The sequence below is a fragment of the Anolis carolinensis genome, chromosome 1 (assembly GCF_035594765.1).
Source record: "Anolis carolinensis isolate JA03-04 chromosome 1, rAnoCar3.1.pri, whole genome shotgun sequence".
In the NCBI taxonomy this organism is placed as follows: Eukaryota; Metazoa; Chordata; class Lepidosauria; order Squamata; family Dactyloidae; genus Anolis; species Anolis carolinensis.
The window spans coordinates 140,729,733-140,753,876 of NC_085841.1; the positions used below are offsets into that span (position 1 = coordinate 140,729,733).

The 24,144-nt window shown below is 40.6% G+C and overlaps 1 protein-coding gene across 6 annotated transcripts in view; it reads left to right on the forward strand.

The window, feature by feature from the left end:
- Window positions 1-893: 893 nt before the first annotated feature.
- Window positions 894-24,144, forward strand: part of dcdc2c (doublecortin domain containing 2C) — a 77,881-nt gene continuing 54,630 nt past the window's right edge. For 3 of the 6 annotated variants that reach the window (XM_062983301.1, XM_062983296.1, XM_062983294.1), the window contains exons 1-5: window positions 897-1,446; window positions 9,224-9,275; window positions 13,471-13,547; window positions 17,172-17,303; window positions 19,401-19,538. In XM_062983301.1, the coding sequence (XP_062839371.1) occupies window positions 1,148-1,446; window positions 9,224-9,275; window positions 13,471-13,547; window positions 17,172-17,303; window positions 19,401-19,538 (698 nt within the window). In that variant the 5' untranslated portion in view covers window positions 897-1,147. Of the gene's footprint in view, window positions 1,447-9,223; window positions 9,276-13,470; window positions 13,548-17,171; window positions 17,304-19,400; window positions 19,539-24,144 lie in introns of all 6 variants that reach the window. The other 3 variants (XM_062983271.1, XM_062983279.1, XM_062983288.1) reach the window with 2 other exon arrangements.

Here is a 24,144-nt window from a genome sequence, read left to right on the forward strand (position 1 = left end):
TCAGGAAAGAATGCTTCTTGAACAGGGCCAGAAAACTCACAGCAACCCAGTGATTCCGGCTATGAAAGCCTTCGACAACACAGGAATTATCTTTCTTCGATGGAAAAACCTCTCATGAACGAGTAGTAGAAAGTAACTAACTTCCCTTGGGCTGGGGAAACAGTAACTCCCACAAGCCCCGCAAGGAACTGGGGAGCCTGTGAAGGGGGCAAAAGAAAGAAAGACTCGCAACCAGCACTTTTGGGGAGGACAAATCTCAGCCCTCGCCTGAGGGGGATTCTGAGGACTGTGGTCCATAAATTTGGGGGTCACTGGGGGAGGGGGGCGCCTTTTTCGAGCGCTTCCTAGACTGCCTGGCAATATCTGGGCGGTTCGCAAAAGGCGCCTTGGGGAGGACAAGTCCCAGCCCTCTCCTGAGGGCGATTCTGGGAACTGTCGTCTAGACAATTTGAGTCGGTGAAGGGAAAGTAAGCCATTAGCCGGTGCCTCCTTCCACTATTTTGCTGGCCAGAAATGAAGGGCTCGAAAGAGGCGCGAAGAGTCCCAGAACTCCTTTGGGGGATTCTAGGGCGTGTAGGCAACACTCTACAGAGCTGGGAGAAGCGAGTGTTGCTTTTCACTCTGCTCCTGGCAAGAAATGATTGGCACTTTGGGACGACGAGTCCCCGCATTCGCCCGAAGATGTTGGCAAGTGTTTTCCTTCTTTCTCCTGATAAATGAAACAGCCGCGGCTCCTTCCCTCTGCTTCATAGAAAAACGAAGGCGAGGGCTCCTTTTCAGCCACCCTTGACCAATAAGTTTCCAAGGAGACGGGCTTGCCTCCCAGCCCCTTTGGGGTTTGTTTGTTTGTTTGAGGCGCGCCTTCAGTGAGTCATAATCCGGGCCCACGTGTGTGGGGCTGAGTGACCCCTCCAGAGGGGGAGGCCAGGCTGCCAGGGGTGGGAGTGATGGTGTGTCTTGGGCCTCCTTTAGCAACAGGATGAAGTAGGAGCCTTGGAAGGAGAGGTCCCAGCCAAGGTCAGGCCTCCTTCCCCTCCCAGGTGCCTTGCTTGGGGAGTGGAGAGGAAGGCTGTCACTTTGAGCCCGTCCCTTAGAGCCTTGGAGGCTTGGTGGTGCCACCTTTCCAGCCTCGCCTTTTCCCCTGAAGATGGTGGGAGCCCCGCGGCCCCGCCTGGTGTACAGCCTGACCGATGCCACCCCCGCCAGGACCATTTGGGTCTACCGGAATGGGGATCCTTTCTATTTGGGGCGGAAGTTTGTCATCAACCATCGATACGTGCCCAACTTCGAAGCCTTCATGATACAGCTCAACGAAGGGCTACCCATGCCCTTTGGGGTGAGGAACATTTACACCCCCCGATATGGACACAGTGTGTCGGATCTGCCGGACTTTCAGCAAGGAGGCAGATATGTGGTGGCAGGCCGGGAAAGGTTTAAGAAACTGAAGTGAGTATACTGTAAAGGCATCAATAAAATAATAACTTTATTTTTGTACCCCACTTCCATCTTCCCGAAGGGATTCGGGGCGGTTTACATATGGCACAAGGTGCCTAAAACAACTCAGAAAATAAACAGACAGTACAATACAAAATAAAACCATGAGTATATAAAACAAGCAATTAAGACCCAGGTAGAGCTTTGTGGAGGACAGCTCTGCTTGGGCCTTAATGTTTAAAATGATAAAATGTTCAAAATGATAAAAAATGTGTTGTTAAGACTTTCATCACCAGAATCACTGGGTTGCTGTGAGGTTTCCAGGCTGTATGGTCATGGTCCAGAAGCATTCTCACCTGATGTTTCGCCTACATCTGTGGCAGGTATCCTCAGGGGTTGTGAGGTCTGTTGGAAACTAGGCAAGTGGGGTTTATATATCTGTGGAATGTCCAGGTGGGAGAAAAAACTCTTGTCTGTTCTCCCAAGAAAGAACAAAGATAAGAGGGATCTTCTCCCCTCTGCAGGAGTCTAACATCTACCATGCAGCTGTGCACAAGTCTACATAGGGACCACCGAATGCAGCAATGCCCAAACACGAATCAAGGAACATGAAAGGCACTGCAGACTATTTCAGTCAGAGCAGCCAGCCATAGCAGAGCACTTGATGAACCAACATGGACTCAGCGTATCGTTTGAGAACACAAAAATGCTGGATCACTCTAACAACCACCATCTCAGACTACACAGAGAAGCCATTGAAATCCACAAGCATGAGGACAATTTCAACAGAAAAGAGAAAACCATGAAAATGAACAAAATCTGACTACCAGTATTAAAACATCAGGACATTAAATAAAGAGCAACATTATGAAAACAGGAATTCCAGACATTAATCAATCGGCCAGTTAATACCTCTCAACAAAGGATTCCCCCAGGCAGGAAGCAGTCAAGCTTTGAAGCTGCCATTCAATGCTAATCAAGGTGGCCAGTTACAACATTCACACCTGCCTCAAAACAAACAAGAGTTCTTTCTTTCACACTGACATTCCACAGATATATCAACCTCACTTGCCTAGTTTCCAACATACCTCACAGCCTCTGAGGATGCTTGCCATCAGGGCCGGCCGGAGATAATTTTCAATGTTAAGCGGGGGTGCTGAAAAGCGCCCCCGCCTCCCGCGCCCTGGCCCCGCCTCCCGCCCAGCATGCCCTGGCCCCGCCTCCCACGCTGCGTGGGAGGCGGGGCCAGGGTGAATAGTGCGGGAGGCGGGGCCAGAGTTGGCCCCGCCCCCCACCCAGCGTGCCCTGGCTCCGCCTCCCACGCAGCGTGGGAGGCGGGGCCAGGGCGAATAGCGTGGGAGGCGGGGCCAGAATTGGCCCCACCTCCGGCGCTATTCGCCCTGGCCCGTCTGGCCTTTTCTAGCTGGCCAGACTGTAGCGGAGGTCCCTCCAGGCCGCAATCGCGGCCTGAAGGGACCTCCGCTGCAGTCTGGCCAGCTAGAAAAGGCCAGACGGGCGAGCGGGAGTAGCGCGGGAGGCGGGGCCAACTCTGCCCCCCGGCCCAGCGTGCCCTGGCCCCGCCTCCCACGCTGCGTGGGAGGCGGGGCCGGGGCACGCTGGGTGGGGGGGCGGGGGCAGAGTTGGCCCCGCCTCCCGCGCTACTCCCGCTCGCCCGTCTGGCCTTTTCTAGCTGGCCAGACTGCAGCGGAGGTCCCTCCAGGCCGCGATTGCGGCCTGGAGGGACCTCCGCTGCAGTCTGGCCAGCTAGAAAAGGCCAGACGGGCGAGGGCGAATAGCGCGGGAGGCGGGGCCAACTCTGGCCCCGCCTCCCGCGCTATTCGCCCTGGCCCGCCTCCCACGCAGCGTGGGAAGCGGGGCCAGGGCACGCTGGGCGGGAGGGCGGGGCACCGCCCTGACGGTGCCCCGTCTCGCACCCAGAGCACCCTGGCCTTGTGGCAGCTGGCCGGGCAAGCCTTGTGGCCTGGCTGGCCTTACCCAGCCGGCAGCCGGCCGGGCAAGGCCAGCCAGGCCAGGGCGCACTGGTCCCTCAGTGGCCTCCATAGTGGGGCCGGCCCTGCTTGCCATAGATGTGGGCGAAACGTCAGGAGGGAATGCTTCTGGGACATGGCCATATAGCCTGGAAAACTCACAGCAACCCAATAAGGTGCTTGAGAAGCAAATTTTGTGTTACATCCGGTAGCCTAGAGCACCACTTGGAAATTGCACTACAATGCCCTTCACATTTGCAGGTTTAACTTTTGTGGATTTGATTATCCACAGATTTGATTAAAATGTTTTCTCTACAAACCTTACATCCTCCAGTGCAACTCTATGGATAACTCCCACTGGATATTCTTCATACCACAATGTTGGAGAACCCTGAGATTCCTAGAGAAAACACCTCTAGAAATGTTCACCTCCTCTAGTGTGGTTCTGTGGTCAGTGGAGAAATGCTGGAGAACCTAGACATTCTTAGAGAAGAGTTATCTCATATAAAATTATAGCATTTTGTTACCTCCCCCATCCACTTTTGCAGAGGCCCTGTGCATCCAACCCCAGTGAACGTGGAAGCTTTACTGTGTAACATTAAGCCCTCAGTTTTGCAAAGGATATCCCATTGTCAATATGTTGTGCTGATTTGAGCATTTGACTACAATCCTGGCATTTGAATTTTTACTTGGTCATGGGAATTTGCTGGGTAACCCTAGTGAAGTTACACTCTTTCAGCTTGAAAGGAAGGTAAAGGCCTTCTAGAATAAATATTACCAAGAAAACTCTGTATTAGATTTACCATCAGTTGGAAATGACTTGAAGGCACATAATAGCAACAGTTGTAGATTCTTTTTACCATTCTATTTTGTGGTCATGTGCATTGTTTTTCTGGTCCACCTGGAACAAACTAAGGTTGGAGATACATGAGATTGTTCTAGCCATGTAGAAATGCCGCAAATAGATAATATAGCCTAGAACAGGATTTTGCAACTATCAGATTCAGAGGGCTAGCCATTACATTTTCCTAGTGCATCAAGAAGTGGTACCATATATTTGCCATTGGTTACAGATCTTTCTTTCTTGGAAAGCTGTCAAGGACTGGCAGCCAATATAATGGCTTCTTCGACTTAGAAATGGAGATGAGCACCAACCCCCAGAGTTGGACACGGCTGGACTTAACGTCAGGGGAAACCTTTACCTTTTACCTTAGAATCTTAATGCCATTAATTTCATAGGCTTTTCCTGGGCAATAAATATAGAAAAGGCTCTTGCCAGTTCCTTCCTCTGAAGTAGTCTTTGGCACCTGGTATTCATTGGTGTTCTCCCATTGTAGTAGTAACGGGCTGACTCTGCTTAATGTCCAATATCAGGTGGGATGTCGTACCTATGATCACCTTTGCACTGAGGCATGTGTTCACTCACTTTTGGAATCTCTGTGTCATATGACAGAGGAAGTTGACCATACAATTGCACTGGAATATCTAAATATTCCTTAACAGAGCATTTTAATTAAATTATTGAATAATAAAAATTCACAGTAGCCATGCCAGCTGACTGTAATATAGTGCAACAATTACAGTCAGCTACCTGTAGCAAGAATGAAGTTGACAAAATACTAATCTAAAAACAACTCAAGGATAAATCAGGAACCCATCCCCAATTAAATTCCCACCCAAATCATACTATAAAATTTAATCAGTTTCCCATCATGATGATCTACATCATGATTCCCTCCATACGTCAAATTCAATATGAAATTAGATGGTTTACAGTTCCAGTTGAGGGTGCAATCTTAAAAAAACTGGAAGAAAGGGAGCAGAAAGAGGGCAAGGAAAAGCTGAAAGGAATGAATCAAGCATGTTAAAACATTTCCTAGTTGCAAGCCCTCCTTAAAAATTGCCCCACCCTCCCAATGTGTGGCAAATAGACTGGGAAGTAGATCAAAGGTCCCATGAGTTCCGGTCTAGCAACACTTGTGCCTGTGCCCCCCTCACTTCCCAAAAGACAAGGAAAAGAGGAAGTTTCCTTTGTAAACATACTTCAGTTCACTACCCTTGAATTCAAAGCAGTAAAAATAAATGAGCTGTAAAATTGACTTCTAGGCAGGTAGTATCCTTTAGCTTCACTTCCTCTTCTGCAAAATTAGAAGAATACCTGTGGTTGGGAAATTTTGATGAATGCGTTTTTGTACAGGTAGGAGTGTTAAATAAGTCATTAGTAATGAAAGTGGAAACTGTAACATGTGTTTAAACTAGGTATGTTCCTGCGGGTCAATTTGCACTGCAAGACTAATGCAGTTTGACACAACATAGGGCTCTTGTACAGTGCCATATAATCCAAATTATCAAAGCAGACAATCCACATTGTCTTCTTTGAACTGGATTATATGAGTCTACACTGCCACGTAATCCTGTTCAAAGCAGATCATCTGGATTTTTATGGCAGTGTAGAAGGAGCCTTAGGGCACTTCCAGACAGGCCCTATATCCCAGGATCTGATCCCAGGTTTTCTGTTAATGGGTTAATCTGTTTTCTGTTAATGGGTTATCTGGCAGTGCGGACTCATTTAATCCAGTTTAAAACAGAAAACCTGGGATCAGATCCTGGGATATAGGGCCTGTCTGGAAAGGCCCTTAGAATAATGTCATAGAGTTGGAAGAGACCACAAGGACCATCCATGCAGGAAACACACTTTAACTGTTGTTCTCAATGCTATGGAATTATGTGAGATATAGTTTTATAAGATCTTTAGCGTTTTTGGATAAAGAATGTTTGAAGATCAGGACATTTGTAGGAATACCAAGATGCTTGTTTATAAAGCTATTGTACTTCCAACTCTGTTGTACACTTGCAAAATGTGAACCATCTACAAACGTCACTCTCAAATTCTGAAATTATTCTATCACTATTGGCTTGGAAAATCCTGCAAATCTCTTGGAAAGATACACAGACAAATGCCAGTGTTCTGAAAGAAACAAAGACCACCAGCATCAAAGCGATGATTCTCCGTCAACAACTTTGCTGGACTGGCCACATTGTCTGAATGCCTGATCACCGTCTCCCAAAGCAGTTACTTTACTCTCAGCTCAAGAACAGAAAACAAATTGTTAGTGGACAGCAAAAAAAAAAAAAAAAATTAAGATGGGCTTAAAGCTAATCTCAAAAAACGTAGAACCAGCACCAAAAACTGGGAAGTCCTGGCCCTCGAGCATTGTAATTGCAGGTCAGCATATCAACAGTTCTATGGATTTTGAAGTGGCACAAATAGAGGGCAAAAGAGAGAAATGGGCCAAGAGGAAGGCACATCAAACAAATCTTTGTTGGGACCGCCTTCCATCTGGAAATCAACATCCTCATTACAAAAGACCATGCAGATCCAGAATAGGTATTTACAGTCACTTGCAGTCACCACCAAGATCTACCCTTGGCCATGAGTGATTGGCTATGATGATGAGCTTTCTTAGTCAAGGGATCATTAAACTACAACTCCCAGGACTCTACAGCATTGAGCCATGGCAATTAAAGAGGTGTCAAATTGCATTCATTCTACAGTGCAGGTTCACCCTTTGTTTCCTACCCTGTATTTTATGTGTAAAGTGGTTTATAGGTTCCTTAAATCAGCAAAAATGTGATGCCTTTTGTGTCAACTCTATATTTAAAGACAGTTGCTTTGGATATGTAATTAAAAGGACAATACTATTTGTCATGTACCAAAGCAATTAGCATTTTCACTTAGCAAGACAAGGGAATGAGAAAAGACACAGATTTATTATATCATGCTAAGCACTATTCTAACTATGCAAATTTAGTTAATAAACAAAACATACTTTTGAGTATCATTTGTTTGCTGGCATTCTGTATTGACTGGCATTCAGTATCTAGGGTTATGGATCTGTAAGTGCTCTCTATGAACTAAAACATGATATTGCCATGATTGTAAATGCATCTGAAACTTATTTTATTAGACAGCAGCTGCACTGAAGCAAGGAAGTTGTTTTAGTTGGAAATAGCAACCTTCTTTAATCCTCCACTAGTAATTTGTTTCGTATTTGATTCTGTTTGCTTACTGTATTGTATATGTATGTTTTGGTATGCAGCCTTCCCTTTACTCTGTTTCTTGAGGTTGAGGGATGGGCTGCAGACTTCATGATAAGATCTGAGACTGCTCTAAGCTCAGACTCCATTTTAGAACACAGAGACGCCCTGAAACTTTGGACTGTTAAGAGCAATCTCATGTCGCTGTTGATTATAAGAAAGATGCCCTGTGTTATCTGCACAGAGAAACTACTTCAAATCTATCTGTAACTGTATTGACAAGTTATGTACCTGTATGCTGAATACATGAAGGTTGTGAGTAAACCAGATATGTTACTTTTAACGAAGTCTACTTTATTTTTTTAATCTCTTGAGACCATGATATAGAAACAAGATATTATATGGGAGAGTAGATGTTTTTGGGCACTGAAAAGAACACTTTTGAAGAACTGCTATATTTTGTGTACTGGCATAAACTTTGCTCCTAACAGATCGGAGACAATTAGGTAATCAGTCTAACAACTGAAAACCATATTACCTTGCAAATTGTACATTTGGTTATATACCACTGAAGAGAAGATTTTACCCAAACAAGTTTTTGGCTCTTCTCTGGAAGATCATACTTTTACAAAAGGTTATTATTTTCAAATGGTTGTGAATGCCATTTTTCTCCATAAGACTAAGTTTTTGGCTCTTCTCTGGAAGATCATACTTTTACAAAAGGTTATTATTTTCAAATGGTTGTGAATGCCATTTTTCTCCATAAGACTATGGCGATTCTAGTTTTCCAAAATCCAAAAGTTTTGGCTGGCAATCTGGAGTCCAAAGGATGAGCAAGTCTATGACAATGAAAATCAGGATATTTGTCCATATTTCCCACTTGCTGGTGGCAGGGTGATCCTCCACTCCCATCACAGTTGCATGTGTGTTATAATTAGTGGTTTCTTTGTCAGAGATATTGTTAACCGAGATATGCCAGTTTTTGATGGTGCAGATTGGATACAGATCTATTCTAGGATTACTTTGACCTATTGTACCTCAGGTATAGGAGTCATATAGTGAGGCCTTACATTTGAGTAATTGTTAAGTAGAGGTCAGGGAGTCATACATAATTGCTGGTAAGGAATGCTAGGAGTTGCAGTCCAAAAATATCTGTAGAGCTTGAGTACTTGAATCTGTAAATGTTCCTGTAAAATAGGAAACCACTGGAGGTGCTATATTAAACAGCTAAAAACATGGCTTTTTAAATGTGCATTTGATTAGCTCAAGGACATGTTAGACTCCTCTCACTGACATATTGTTTCCTTGTACTTTATTTCCCCCCCTAGCTATCCTAACCCATATTATCTCAGGAAACGTTCTGACACTTGTCAAGGCACTTTATTAAACGTCTTGAAATTATGCACTTTGACCTGATCGCCCCCATTTTATCCATTGATGGTGATGTTTGTTTTTATTACCTTCCCTGTCCGGTTCAACTGTGCTTTTGTATTTTGTGTTTTTAATTTGTTTATTATATCTGAATGTTATGTTTGATACTGTTTTATATTGGTTTTATCTGTCATATTTGTTTTTGTTTGGGCATGGCCCCATGTTAGCCACCCCGAGTCCCTTCGGGGAGATGATAGCGGGATAGAAAAATAAAGTATTATTATTATTATTATTATTATTATTATTATTATTATTAATTAGGTGAAGACAATTGAATTGAATGTGTATACTTTTGAATCCTTTAAAAATCTAGTCATTTTTTTTCCCTTCAGTTACTTTAGTATAGGAGCAAGGAAACCTCAAAGAAAGAAGATGGATGAAGTGGTGAGTATTTTACCTGTGCCATTTTTAGTAGTGTGTATACTCATCTATAAGCTGACCTCATGTATAAGTTGAGGACAGTTTTTGGAGCCAAAATTATGAATGTTGATACCACCCATAAGTTGAGGGTCATTTCACAAAAAGAGAAAAGCACCAGTTCTATCTCGGGCTCAGCTGCTCCTGGCCACTATCACCATTTCTTCAGCTTCGCATTTAAAAAGGGTAGAAGTGGTACCATGGTAGAAAGTAAAGGGAGTTGGTCCTTCTTTTAGGTTCAGTCACAATGGAGTAAGCTCTTGCCTTTCAACACTCTATTCAGAAAGAGGGTGGTTATTTTTAAAATAAGAACTAAGATACATTATTGACACAGACTTGTGTGTAAGTCAATCCAGTTATTTGGGATTATTTGTCTGAAATGTTTAGACTTATACTTGAGAATATAAGGTAATGGACAGAAGGAAGCTCAATTTTACCAACATGTTCCAAGCTAATTTAAAATTACAAGTGCAAGATAAGGTTGAAATGTTATTATTCTGTGTTAGACATACTGAATGTATGGTTGAGTTTCAGCTGTTATATATTAGAATATTTGTATCCTACATTTTAATTATTATTATTATGTTTATTAGTATCCCGCTTTTTCTCTCCATATAAAAAAACATTACAATACAATTTCAACTATACATATATACAAATATTAAAGCAGTATTAAACCTCATTAATATTACAAACCATTTAGGTTAAAACCATAAAAGCATATACAATCACAGCACCTCCTGACTAGATCTTAAACACCATCATCTTTAAAAGCCTGCCTGAATAAGAAAGTGTTAACCTGCCACCAGAGGATAGCAGGGAGGGGGCATTCTGGCTTCCCTGGGAAGAAGGGAGTTTCAGAGTCAAGGGGCAGCCACCGAGAAGGAAGGCTTTGTTCCCACCAACTAGACTTGAGATGGAGGCGGAACCAAGAGAAGGGCCTCTCCTAAAGATCTCAGGACCCAGGCAGGTATGTACAAGGGACTGCAATCAGCCAAATAGCCTGGACCTAAACTGTCCAGGCTATACAAATACTGTATAAATGAAAAAGGTAAAATCAAATCACCATAAAGTGATATATATTTATTTCTTTTTATTATTTTTTTTGGTTTGTAAGTTAAAAGAAGACTTTGATGAATAAGATGTATTTTCCATTGTTTCAGAGGAGTGTACATAAGTAAAGAGAGGTCATATAGCTACTATATGCTACAGTCAGTTTTTGAGGAAAGTACCTTGTTTCTCCGAAAATAAGACATCTCCTGAAAATAAGACCTAGTAGAGGTTATGCTGAATTACTAAATATAAGATCTCCCCCAAAAGTAAGACCTAGCAAAGTTTTTGTTTGGAAGCATGCCCACCAAACAGAACACCAGAGCATGCAGGATGGATAAATGTTCATATCATAGATCGTTGTACATGGAAATAGTGGTAGTAACAAGAAATTCTTGATAGGATTTATAGTTTGTCTGGGCATGCTGGTTTATGATGACAACTACTGAACAGTCTATATATATAAATGAGTGATGGCATCACAGCGACCAACAAAACAACAAAACTACAGGCCCCCCAACCTCGAAATTTGACTACACAACCCATCATCCACGCCTCTAGGTTGATACAACAAAAAGAAAAGAAAAATAAAGTCCTAATTAGAGGAAAAGGAATAATTGTTTTTATCCAATTGCTGCCAGTTAGAGGACTAATCTCTGCCCACTTGGTCTCCTAGCAACCAACTCAGCCCAGGGGACAGGCAGACTTAGGCCTCAGGCCTCTTCCACAGATTATCTAATTTGCACTGGATTATATGGCAGTGTAGACTCAAGGCCCTTCCACACAGCTATATAACCCATTTATAATCTTATATTATCTGCTTTGCACTGGATTATCTTGACTCCATACTGCCATATAATCCACTTCAGTGTGCATTTTATACAGCTGTGAAGAAGGGGACTCATATAATCCAGTTCTAAGCAGATAATATAAGATTATCAATATACAGTAGAGTCTCACTTATCCAACATAAACGGGCCGGCAGGATAAGTGAATATGTTGGATAATAAGAAGGGATTCAGGAAAGGCCGATTAAACATCAAATTAGATAATTGTTATACAAATTAAGCTCCAAAACATCATATTATACAACAAATTTGACAGAAAAAGTAGTTCCATGCGCAGTAATGCTATGTAGTAATTACAGTAGAGTCTCACTTATCCAACACTTGCTTATCCAACATTCTGGATTATCCAACACATTTTTGTAGTCAATGTTTTCAATATATTGTGATATTTTGGTGCTAAATTCATAAATACAGTAATTACTACATAGCATTACTGCGTATTGCTATGTACGCAAATTTTCTGCCAAATTTGTTGTCTAACATGATGTTTAGGTGCTTCATTTGTAAAATCATAACCTAATTTGATGTTGAATAGGCTTATTATCCAACATATTTGCTTATCCAACATTCTGCCAACCTGTTTATGTTGGATAAGTGAGACTCTATTGTACTGTATTTACAAATTTACCACTAAAATATTACAATGAATTTAAAACACTGACTACAAAAACATTGATTAAGAAAAGGCAGACTGCGTTGGATAATCCAGAACATTGTATAAGCAAATGTTGGATAAGTGAGATTCTACTTTAATATGAAATAATTACTGGGATAGTATAATGCAGAACAATATAATCTCTAAAACCAAGACAGTAAATAAAGACCAACAGTGTGAAAGCAGGGAAATTGGAAATTCCACAAAGGAAACAATCAGGGCCAGCTAACACCTCCCAAGAAAGGATTCTTCCAGAAAGGAAGCTGAGAAGGGAGTGAAGCACTGTGTATTACCAAAGTCATTATTACTATCATTACTGTTATTATTATTATTATTATTACTGTGTTGCGGTCAACCGTGAAAATGAATACAATCTGGCTCCAAGTATTCAAAAACACTAAAATCAGAATATATAAAAATTAATGTGGTATAATAAAACAGAACAATACTATCTCTAAAATCAGAACACTAAATAAAGAACAACACTCTGAAAACAGGAATTCCACACAGGAAACAATCAGGGCCAGCCCAACAAAGTATTCCCATCATCAAGGTCTGGCAAATCCTCTGTTTTCTCAGGGCCACAGACAGTAGAAGCACATAACATATCGCAAAGAACACCACTATGAAAACAAGGGAATTCCAGACAGGGAACAATCAGGGCCAGCTAACACCTCCCAACAAAAAATTCACTCAGGGAGGAAACAGCCAGGCTTTAAAGCCGCAAGGCTATTACATCCTAATCATTTTCCCTAATTGCAGCATTCATACTTGCCTCCAACAAACAAAAAAAACCCCAATCAGAAATATTGTATATTCACAACCTTTAGAAAATAATATCCCCTGATGGCGCAGCGTGTTAAAGTGCTGAGCTGCTGAACTTCTGGACCGAAAGGCCGCAGGTTTGAATTGGGGGACCAGAGTGAGCCCTCACTGTTAGCCCCAGCTTCTGCCAACCCAGAAGTTCGAAAACATGCAAATGTGAGTGCATCAATAGGTACTGCTCCGGCGGGAAGGTAACGCCGCTCCATGCAGTCATCCCACATGACCTTGGAGGAGTCTACGGACAACGGCGGCTCTTCGGCTTAGAAATGGAGATGAGCCCCAACCCCAGAGTCAGACACGACTGGACTTAATGTCAGGGGAAAACGTTTACCCTTTACCTTAACTACCACCAATTCCTCAATACTTTATTTCCCATACCACTAGACTTCGCCACAGCAATGCGTGGCCGGGCACAACTAGTATATAATAAATGTTCTTTTTTTTGGGTTCAACAATAAATGTGAATTTTTCTTCATGGAAAAATAAGACATTCCCTGAAAATAAGACCTAGCACATCTTTGGGAGCAAAAATTAATATAAAACATTGTCTTATTTTCGGGGAAACACGGTATGTTGCTTGCTGTTTATGACCACATCTATGCCAGGCAGTTTATTCTGGCTTATATTTGTCCTGGAGCAGCCCTGAATCCAATATGTTTGAGCTGACTGTGTATCTTCATATGGAAGTGGATGTGTATCTTCATATACTGTCAACTTTTAGGATGAAATCCTATAAATCATTTGCATTATGTAATCTTTGTGTTACTCTTTTACTTTTTTGCAGATTCGACCAGTAGTCCACAGTAATATACAAGTACCTTCCAAATGGCAATCCATCTATAATAAGCCACGAACTATTAAGTAAGTGCAAGTTTTAATTTATTTAGCATCCATGTAAATTATTTGTAAATTTACAGTTGTGATTTACATCCAAATGAAAAAGAAAACTATAAGTATAATTTAATAAAAGCTCTTTTAGACCAGGAGAGACCCGAATTTAAATGTCTGTTCAGCCATGTAAGTCACTTTGGATCATTGTCTCAGTATAATCCATCTCAGGATCCTTGTGTGAAGTAGAGAGGACTGTTTATTATCCTAAATGTAGAGAAAGGTAAGATAAAAATGAACAAGTACAGAACTTACTTTGCCTTGTGTATGGAAAGCACATCAGAGGAAGTCTTTAATGCCTTTATAAAGCAATATCATGACACTTACAAGGCCCTTCCAGGCAGGCCCAAAAATTCAGGGCCTGTTGCGCTTTTACTGGAGGAGTCCAACAATGCAGAGGTAAACCCTGCTTTGCTCTGAATTAATGAGATACTTCATTAGATCCAGGCCTTCCTGAAAGGCCCTGCCCTAAGGGGGTATTGAGTTTGTGGGGAGTTCAGAGACTACCCGGGGGTGAGTCCCCATCATCATCGCGCACCTTTTGGGCTCCTAGAGCCCAAAGGTGCGAGATGGCATCCACCCCCTCCACCAAAAAGAGGCCCTTAAATGCAAAACAACTTGCCCGACCACCATTAAGGTACTGCTGGAGTCCTCCTTTCATATAGTAATGATGTGCCAGGATTGGAGGGGGGGGGCGAGGAGGAAAATTGCTCCACACCCCCCTCCGTCTCCTGGTATGTCATTTCTATGCACCAGGAGGACTCCAGCAGTACCTTAATGGCGGCCGGGTAAGTTGTTTTACATTTCAAGGGTTTCTTTTTGGGTGGTAACTACTTGGATGGTGTGCCCCCCCCCCCGAAAGCTTGGGTTTCGGGGGTGGGGATGGGGACTCATATCTGTGCCAGTTTTAAAAACCCACTTTGGCACGGATTGAAAGATCTGTCTGGAAGCACCCACAGAGATAATATCGATTCTATTTAACAAATAGCATGGTCAATTGGTGCTTTCTTCTGAATAATAAGCAAAGTTTGATTCAGAGTTTACATGACTTTTTGTATTTGCAGCACTGAACTACTTATGTATAGGATTACTGCCTTGATTTTATTTTAATGAAACATGTTATAGAGATTTTCTGAAATGTGTGTGCATGCTTGTATATGGAGATAATGACCTATAGCATTTCCTTCTGTTGAAGCTACTACTAACTAGTTTGTAGTGTCCTTCGCTTGAAAGGACAATACGTACCATTCTTGTACTCTTCAAAGTAATTACTGTCACCATATATTTGAAAATTGCATTTATTTCAATACAGAATCCACATTTTGTATCCATGTATGTATTGAGAATTCCACTAGATGGCCCCAAATATCCGTTGAAAACAATCTGTGTTTCTCAAAAAATTAATGAAGCAGTCAGATGTGAATCCTTGAAAGCAGACTGGTACAATATATTTTGGTAACTGGTGTGTATGCTGTACATTTCATTATGTCACTGCATGAAGGATGCTACTTTAATATTTTTACTAGCTAATGTTACACTTATCGTGGTTTAAATAATTGGTTTTTAATGTCTTATACTGTCTTGTAATTTGATGTTTTAATGTATCTGTTTATTTTGACTATGTTTGTTCACATGGCTTTGAATTGCTCCCTATTGTAAGGCTGCTCTGAGTCCCTTTTGGGGTGAGAAGGGCGGGGTACAAATATAAATAAATAATACCTAAAGTAACAATCCCCTGTTTTGCAAATAGTTTTATTGAGATACTGCTGTAGAGATAAGACTAGGAGCTTGTTTACATGAGCAAAGAAACAAACCAACCATACTCATCCCAAATCAGTGCTGGCAGTCTTCATTATGCACAGTGACTTCTTATAGGTATACAGTGTTCCCTCACTACTTAGCGGTTCACTTTTAGTGGGTTCGCTGTTTTGCAGTTTTTCAATAAACTCTAAAAGACTATTATAAATCATAAAAAATTGTAATTTACAGCCTAAGGAAGGTTGGAAGGAGAAACCAAAGGGAGAGATAAGGAGTCCAAGCGGCAACAGGAGGCGATTTATCAACACACGATCGGTTGATAAAGACTTAAAATAGTGTATAACTTCTAAAATAATGTTTAAATATTAAAATAAATATAGTGTCCCTACTTCACGGATTTTCACTTATTGTAAGTGGTCCTTGAACTAACCCCCGCGATAAGTAAGGGAACACTGTACAGAGTTTTTTCCTCCTTAACATGACTTCGCTTTGTGGTAAGCAAAGCCAGAGGATACACTGGAGTTTGCAGGAAACGCCAGAGTATCTGCAGGTTTTGTAGATGTTTGGATTGGGTCAACTGGATTGGGTCAATTTCTCCCTGATCATCACCCTTTTCCTGTGTGTCATCGCTGCCACTCCTTTCTGTCCACAGAGCTACCTGCTGTCTGCTGAGGACAGAAAGTGGCACACATATCAGAAAGAAGGAGAGATTCCCTCAGTCCCTTCCTTACTGGTTGCCCAATTTTTACTTCAGTAGATGTGACAGGCAATGACCAGATGCTTCGTAGCCAGCAAGGGACAGGCTGGACTATTTGGACACATGGTCCCAGATTCAGCAGGAACCTACTGGATCTGGGGAAGCTCCAAAGCACATATGTCAACAATTAACCTTCCGAAGTAGACGTGCTCTTAGACCTGAAAATAGAAGTTGTGCCAATGTCAAGCATACATAGATTGAACTTCTAGAATTGCATATATTACTGATATTTTCTTCCACCTTACAGAAGATCACCAGTATTGTTCAGATTTTTGTCTGAGGAAGCTTAATTTCTCCTGTTGAGAATAAAATGCATAAGGCTGTATTGCTTAATTTCTTATGCTGTATTGCTTAATTTCTTATTCTGCCTGTTCTTTTGAGTGCAGTGTTTCTACTGGAGGAATAGTACATATATTCTATCTCTTTCTCCCCCCCCCCCCAAAAAAAAACGTGAAAGAGAAAATGTATTTGTGGGGTGTGTGCAGAAATTTGGAATGACCATTTTGGAATAGCTATATCTATATCTACAACAGATGCAATGGTAGTTTCTGATCTGTTCCAACTTTTGTTTCTCTGAAAAAGTGACTTTTTCAGCCCAGTCCTAATTATATTCACTCAGAAGTAAGTGATTTCATTTTGACTTAACTTCCAGGACAGTATACTTGGGACTCCAAATTTAGTCTCAAAGTGCTTCCATGTATCCTTGCAGGCTGAGGAAGAACCATTTTCTAATATGGGCTTCCGTGGAGAAATCAATTGATTCTATTATCTCTTTAAAAGGATTGTATTTTATTTCCTCTGAGAATTGTTGAGGACATTGTTGGTTGGTATAGAGAGAAAGTAATTGAATTTTCAGAGGCGATATCTTTGTTGGGTTCTCCTACTGGACATATTTCACTTCTGCTTCCCCTACTATTTCTAGTAGAAACATGGTAAAATATACTACATTATCTGATGAGTTGCAATATTTATTATAATAAGTTAAGATTTAAAATTTAAAGTCTAACTTGGGGTATTCTAAAAAAGTGTACATTTTAAAATAACTTTTTGTACACACTTTTTTGTGTGTCTTCTTACTATAGTGTTTTCACAAATGGAGAGATGTTGATACCACCTATAAGAATTCTCATACCCAAGTTTACATTGAAAAGTTGGAATAGTGTCCTTGGCATGATAAATGAAAAAGTATCGCCTCGCTCTGGAGGTATTCAAAGGTAAGCCGTGCAGCTTATAATTAAATACCACTACTAAAACATGTATTTACTGTTTTACTTTTTTACTCTTTTCTTGAAAAGCTGTGCCGATTAAATTGGTCTTAATATTTTAATTGTGTGTTTATACGTATATGCAATGCAAAATCATTACATAAAAATGGCCACATATCTTTTTGTTTTGTTTAGATGTGGTAAGTTTGCAATTGATTACGTTACATTAACTAGAATTAACCATTTTGGAAAGTGAAGTAGAAGTTGTGCTCAAAGCACTTGGGAGAAATAAATCACCAGGAACAAAGGGCATACCAAAGAGAGCTACAGAAAGAGAATCATTGCTAGTTCTGTCTGAAGTTTGTCAATAATTATGGAAAATAAAACCATGACCACATAGTGGGAATGTTCAATATATATTCCAGTACCTTAGAACACTTAGGTACTTAGGGCCTTTGGATTAATTTCAAAATTTTACAACAAAGATGTTTATGGCGTGAAAAATGTCAGATGTTCAAGCTGGGTTCAGGAAAATAATAGACACTAGAGATAATATTGTGAACATGTGTTGAATAATGGATTTCACCAAAGAAAAATGGCAGGTGCTTTATAGATTAGAGCAAAGTCTTTGATTATGTAGAACATGGAAAATTCTGAACAGCTCTTAAAGAAATGGGTGTATTGCAGCGTGTGATTCTCCTGATGTGTATCCTAAACTCAAAACAAGAAGCTATCATTTGGACAGAATATAGAAAAAGAGAATGGTTTCTAATTGGTAAGTGTGTCGTGCAAGGCTATATTTTATCACCGTATCTATTTAGCTTTTACACTGAATATATTTGAAGTAGAATTAGATTTGAAGGAGAGATGAAAATTGGGGGACAGAAAATCAACAATTCAAGAAATGCAGTTGATAAAATATTGGAGAGCAGAACTGAAATATCAGTCTCACAGTATCTTCCGAGGTGGGATATAAAGGTAGGATGAGCCCTGAAACTGAGCAGGAAGTCAAGACAACAAATGGTAACTTTGGCCAAAGGAACTACCAAGCTCCAGTCCTGAGTTTAGTCCAGTTTACTCACTGGCTGAGATAGAGTTTATTTCAAGTATCAGTATTTTATAGTGCTTCAGAGCATCTGATGAAAAAGACAAAGTGTGCATGTGCAATATCTATTGCATATATGGTAATTCTTAGCAATGTGACCTGCACAGAATGTAGACACAGATTATTTCTTGTTTGCAAGGATGTTCTCAGGGTCTGGCATTGTAGCCATAACATCAAATGGGATGCCCCTGGGCACATAATATTGCAGTTACAGCATTTCTAGCATGGTACAAATGGCAGAGTTCAGCAAGACAATACAGGCCACTTGTAAAATGTCACCTATTGTCAATCAGGCTAATTACAGCAGACCAGCTGAATTTGTAATTGTTTTACACCAACAATACTACTAGCATAAATTAGCAAAAGGCTTGGAATGATTCCTGAGGAAAATCAAGGAAGAAAGTGTAAAGACAGCTTTATAGCTGAACAGTAAGAAAAATAATGACAAATGATTTATATAATTTTAAAATTGATGATGAAGACATTGAAATAGTTCAAGATTTCTCATATTTTTGTTCAGTCATAATGAAGCCTGCATCCAAGAAATCAGAAGAAGACTGGGTTGCATCTACCCTGTAAAATTAATGCAGTTGGACAACATTTTAAATGTCATGAATTAATGCTATGAAATCTCTCTGTCTTCTCATTCTTTTGTATATTTTTCTCCCAAAAAGCAAGCATTTATTCGATGGCCACAGAGCATCAACATTCATCATTGTGTTGTCAGAGAAGGACTTCTCTCTTCCAGGGTTTTTTCCTCCCATGTAAAAACCTGTTGCTTTTCTTCACGCTTTGGAGTCTTCCATGTCTACTAGTACCTCTCACTTGTGTACATGGCAGCTATATGATGTATATAGTGATATAAGTGCAGTCACTCCACAGAAGATCAAAATATCTACTATGAGTATAGTATAGCTGGTAATATCATTATCCATATTAGAAGGGTTCAGTTCTGTTTAGGATATAGAGTATTAACTGTTTTCAATTTGGCTTGCTTACAGATTATGTACTTTAAATGGCCTCATTTTACATGGGCCTGATGAATTAGAAGATTACCAATTTTACGTTGGATGTGGGAATGAAACATTTAAATATTTGCCATACTGGGAGCATCCCAAAGTTCCACAATATATTCGGCGGTAAGCTCAATTTTGATGTTGCTTTATCTAATCTGGAATTTATTATGCTTCTTGGGTGCAGAAAACAACCTTTTTATCTCTGCCAAAAACACATTTTATTTGATTATTTGGACTGGTACAATTCTTCTGAAATGAAAAATTCATGTCTTAACTTTAGAAATTTTATTGAAATCTGTTGCATGTGTAAATGCACATGTAAAGCATTTAAATCCTAATTATCTGAGAGTTTCACAAGCACAATCAACTTCTTCTTTCTCATACCCAATACATTTAGGATCAGTTTTCTAGAGTAAATGTGCAAGCCAGTTACAGAGTAAAGCAAGTGTTAGTTTCTATAATAAGGATTCTATTACATAGCAGTGATACATTGTACGAGTTACATTTGTGGTCACTGCTTCTATTCCCTATTTTATGATTTCTCATAGTAATTTTTGCCAACGTAATTTGTGAAGTTATCTATTTGCTTTTTTGTCTATTATATCATTCTAAGTTGCCAGAATTATTTCTAAAGCAAATTCAAAACTGTCACGAGATGCATATTGAACTCCATTAAGTGTATTCTCAGATTTTTCAAATTCAGAATTGGTTTTCATAGATATTCTTGTGTAGCGCTGTTGTGAGGGGTGGTGGTGCAGGTTTGCTTTTTATTTCTGACACAGAGGAGGCCATTCTTGCAATAATCATTTAAATAGCAAAGAGTGATTTAATTTAGCAAGTAGCAAAAGGGACTCTGAATCTTTTGAAAAATTTTATCAGGACGTCAGCATCCACCACACCATCAGTCGGAGCCAAGAGCTGTTCAGGGAGGATTATTTTCTGGGCAGAACTATACAGTCGTATAACAAATATACACAATTGACCCTCAGCACCCCATATAGTCTATATCCATAGATACAATCATCCACAGCTTGAAAATACTCTCCACTTTTTAAATATCCCAAATGTGAATTTTGATTTTGCCATTTTATGCAAGGATATTTTTTTTACTATGCCATGTATGTATATGTATGTAATACACTATGTATATAATGGGACTTGAGCATCCACACATTTTTGTATCCATGAGGGTCCCTGGACACAAGCCTCAGTAGATAACCAAGGGTCTACTATGAATATGTTTTATCATGGCTTAAACATCCTAAAGGGCATCAGATCGCATCTGATCTTAGAAGTCAAGCAGGATCAATCTTAGCTAGTCCTTGAATGGGAGATTGCCAGTATATATTAGATGCTACAAGCGATATTTCAGAGGAAGGAGCTTTCAGAACTACAGATGACTTGAAGACACACACACATACACACAAACAGTTTTTTTCTTTGAAAAAGTGTTGTTTGCTACCTCTACTGATATGCTGCTAGTTTCTATTTGGAACACACTACAAAATCAATTTTCTGCAGCCAAGCTCTATAATAATCATGCTTGTTGAGACTTGTTTGATTGAGTTTCATATCTGAAGAATTTACATCAAGTGTTTCTCAAAATACAATTCCCACCCACAAAGTGAAAAAGCATATTTACAAGGCCAGATTTGTGCTGAACAGTAGTTTATGACAGGGCAGACCTAAAACTGTTTGTCTCCTACAATTCTCAAGTAAACCGTTCAACAGCATTACAGCTTTCTTCTGATAACAATACCACTGCCTCATGGGGCTTGGGTGGTAGGTGAGTAGCAGACAACCCCAGTTCTTAACTGCAGCTCACTGGCAACAGCAGGTCACACAATAAAGATATAAACACAGGAATGAAGCCCTGCAACAAATTCACATCCTAAGTGTCTTCATGTCTACTCTGGCTGTACTTTTACAGAACTTAATTATGTCGCTCACAGCATCAGGGATTCCTTGTTATTATGTAATCATCCTCCAGCATGATACATATGTCATCAGTGTCCTTCTGCATTTGACATAAGGCAATAGGCCAATTTCTGTGTCAAAAAGGAGAGGGAAAAAAAAACAGACATGTATCTGACAGCAGAAATGTGAAATTCAAAAGCACTTGGGGGCAAAACTCAACTTTTTAGGATTCCCTATCATTGGAGAAATCACTGACCAAAGAGGTTTCAGAGAGAGATTACAGCAAAGGATTCCTGAGTTATATTTAACTAGGACATTCCTATCTATCATCCAGGGAAGTCATGCTACCCCTCTATTCTGCCTTGGTCAGACCATACCTGGAATATTGTGTCCAATTCTGGGCACCGCAATTGAAGGGAGATGTTGACAAGCTGGAAAGAGTCCAGAGGAGGGCAACTAAAATGATCAAGGGTCTGGAGAACAAGCCCTATGAGGAGCGGCTTAAAGAACTAGGCATGTTTAGCCTGCAGAAGAGGAGGATGAGAGGAGACATGATAGCCATGTACAAATACGTGAAGTCATAGGGAGGAGGCAGCAAGCTTGTTTTCTGCTGCCCTGCAGACTAGGACGCAGAACAATGGCTTCAAACTACAGGAAAGGAGATTCCACCTGAACATCAGGAAGAACTTCCTCACTGTGAGGGCTGTTCGGTAGTGGATCTCTCTCCCCCGGACTGTGGTGGAGGCTCCTTCTTTGGAGGCTTTTAAGCAGAGGCTGGATGGTCATATGTCAGGGGTGCTTTGAATGCGATTTCCTGCTTCTTGGCAGGGGGTTGGACTGGATAGCCCATGAGGTCTCTTCCAACTCTACTATTCTATGATTCTATGATCATCAAAGGTTGGAATTAGGATAATGGCTTAATATCTCTCTATATGTATTGGATTACATGTTGCTAGCAGGTTTGTGGTTTCCACTCCAGCAGTGATTTTTCTCTATAGCTGTTCTGTAACTGTTGGTTAATTCTGCACTTAGTGTTTTTTTAAAAAAAATCTTTCATTTTTTATTAGAAATTCTCTAGTACATTAATTGAGAGAAAAATGTGTAAACAAATAAAAAGGAGGAAAGAACAGAAAAAAGAGGAAAAATGGGGAAAGGGAATTTACATTGATTTAGAAATTTCCTACTGATGGCTATAATAGCTTCTCCAACATTAATATTATTCATAAACATCTTAACCAAATCTATAAATTATCAAAACCTCCAGTTAGCATATTATTATATTTATCTCTACATAGAAACATTCAAGGGTTCCTAACCAATGTTTTTAAAAATAAAAACAAATAGTATTAATAAAAATACATTGGATTGGTAATTTATTATATGTCAGATGGGAACTTATTATATTTCTTACTTCTTTATAATAAGAAAACCTTTCCATATTTTCCCCAATATATCATAAACTGTATCCTGTCTACATGCTTCATCTGCAATGTAGATATCCTCCAAATGTACAGAATATGTAAAAGCAGTAATCTTTAACCAACCAACCATCCATCTATCTATCTTAATCTATTTTCTATAGATATTTAACTTACAGCATTGATTCAACCTTCTCTTTAAACGTAACCAATAGCATGGTTATATACATAATTATCTATATCTTCTATATCAACATCTATATCTATATCTATATCCATAATAAAAGTGAAAACCCATGTGTGTGTATGTGGCACAGGTGTCCGCTCACACAGACAGCCTCCGGCCTCCACAAACAGGCTATAGGAGCCAGCAAGTCACTCCCTTCCACTGACATTGCGGTTACAGTGAGCTCCATGAACATGTAGCCCCAACCCTTGCCAATGTCCTCCCCAAACGCTATGGCCCACCACCCAAGGAATGCTTTCATTTGGGGACCATTTCCTCCACCACAGGCAGGCATCTCAGGGTTCTCCATTGGTGTGAAATTTGCATGATCCCGCCTACTGCCCTTCCCTTTCAAATCTGTTTGCATAACAAACACAGCAGAAATGAGCAGCAACTCAACTTCCTGGAGGAGTTTGGGGGATTGACTCCACATGGTGGAAGTTGTAGTTCACCCTGCATCAAGTCAGAGCACTGTGACTCCTACTGGGAAATGTAGAGAGGTTGTAGTTCACCTACACCCAGAATGCACTATGAACCCAAACAATGATGGCTCTGGACCAAACTTGCCATGCATATCTGATATGCCCAGATTTGAATACTGGTGGGTTTGGAGGGGAATTGGTCTGTACATTTGGGAGTAGTAGGTACCTGAATTTAAAGTTCACCTGCAATGAATGAGCACTCCGAACCGATGATGGACAAGGACCAAACTTGGCACACAGAGCCCCCATAACCAACAGAACATATTGGACAAGTTTGGGGAAAAGGGAGTTATAGTTCACCTGCAGCCAGAGAAATAGTGATCCCCACCGACAAAGGACCGGAACCAAACTTCACACAGAGAAGCCTGATGACCAACTGAACATACTGCTGGGGTTTGTGGGAATGGGCCTTGATTCTGGGAGTTGTAGTTCACCCGTATCCAAAGAACACTGAACCCGGCCAACGACGGATCTGGACCACACTTGGTACACACCCAAAATGGCCAACTTTGAATACTGGCAGGTTTGGGGAGGATTGACCCACAATTCTGGGAATTGTAGTTCACCCACTCCAAACTGGGCAACGTCCTTGCAGATGGCCAATTCTCTCACACCAGAAGCTACTTGCAGTTTCTCAAGTTGCTCCTGACATGAAAAAAACAAACTCCAAACTGAGAATACCTAAC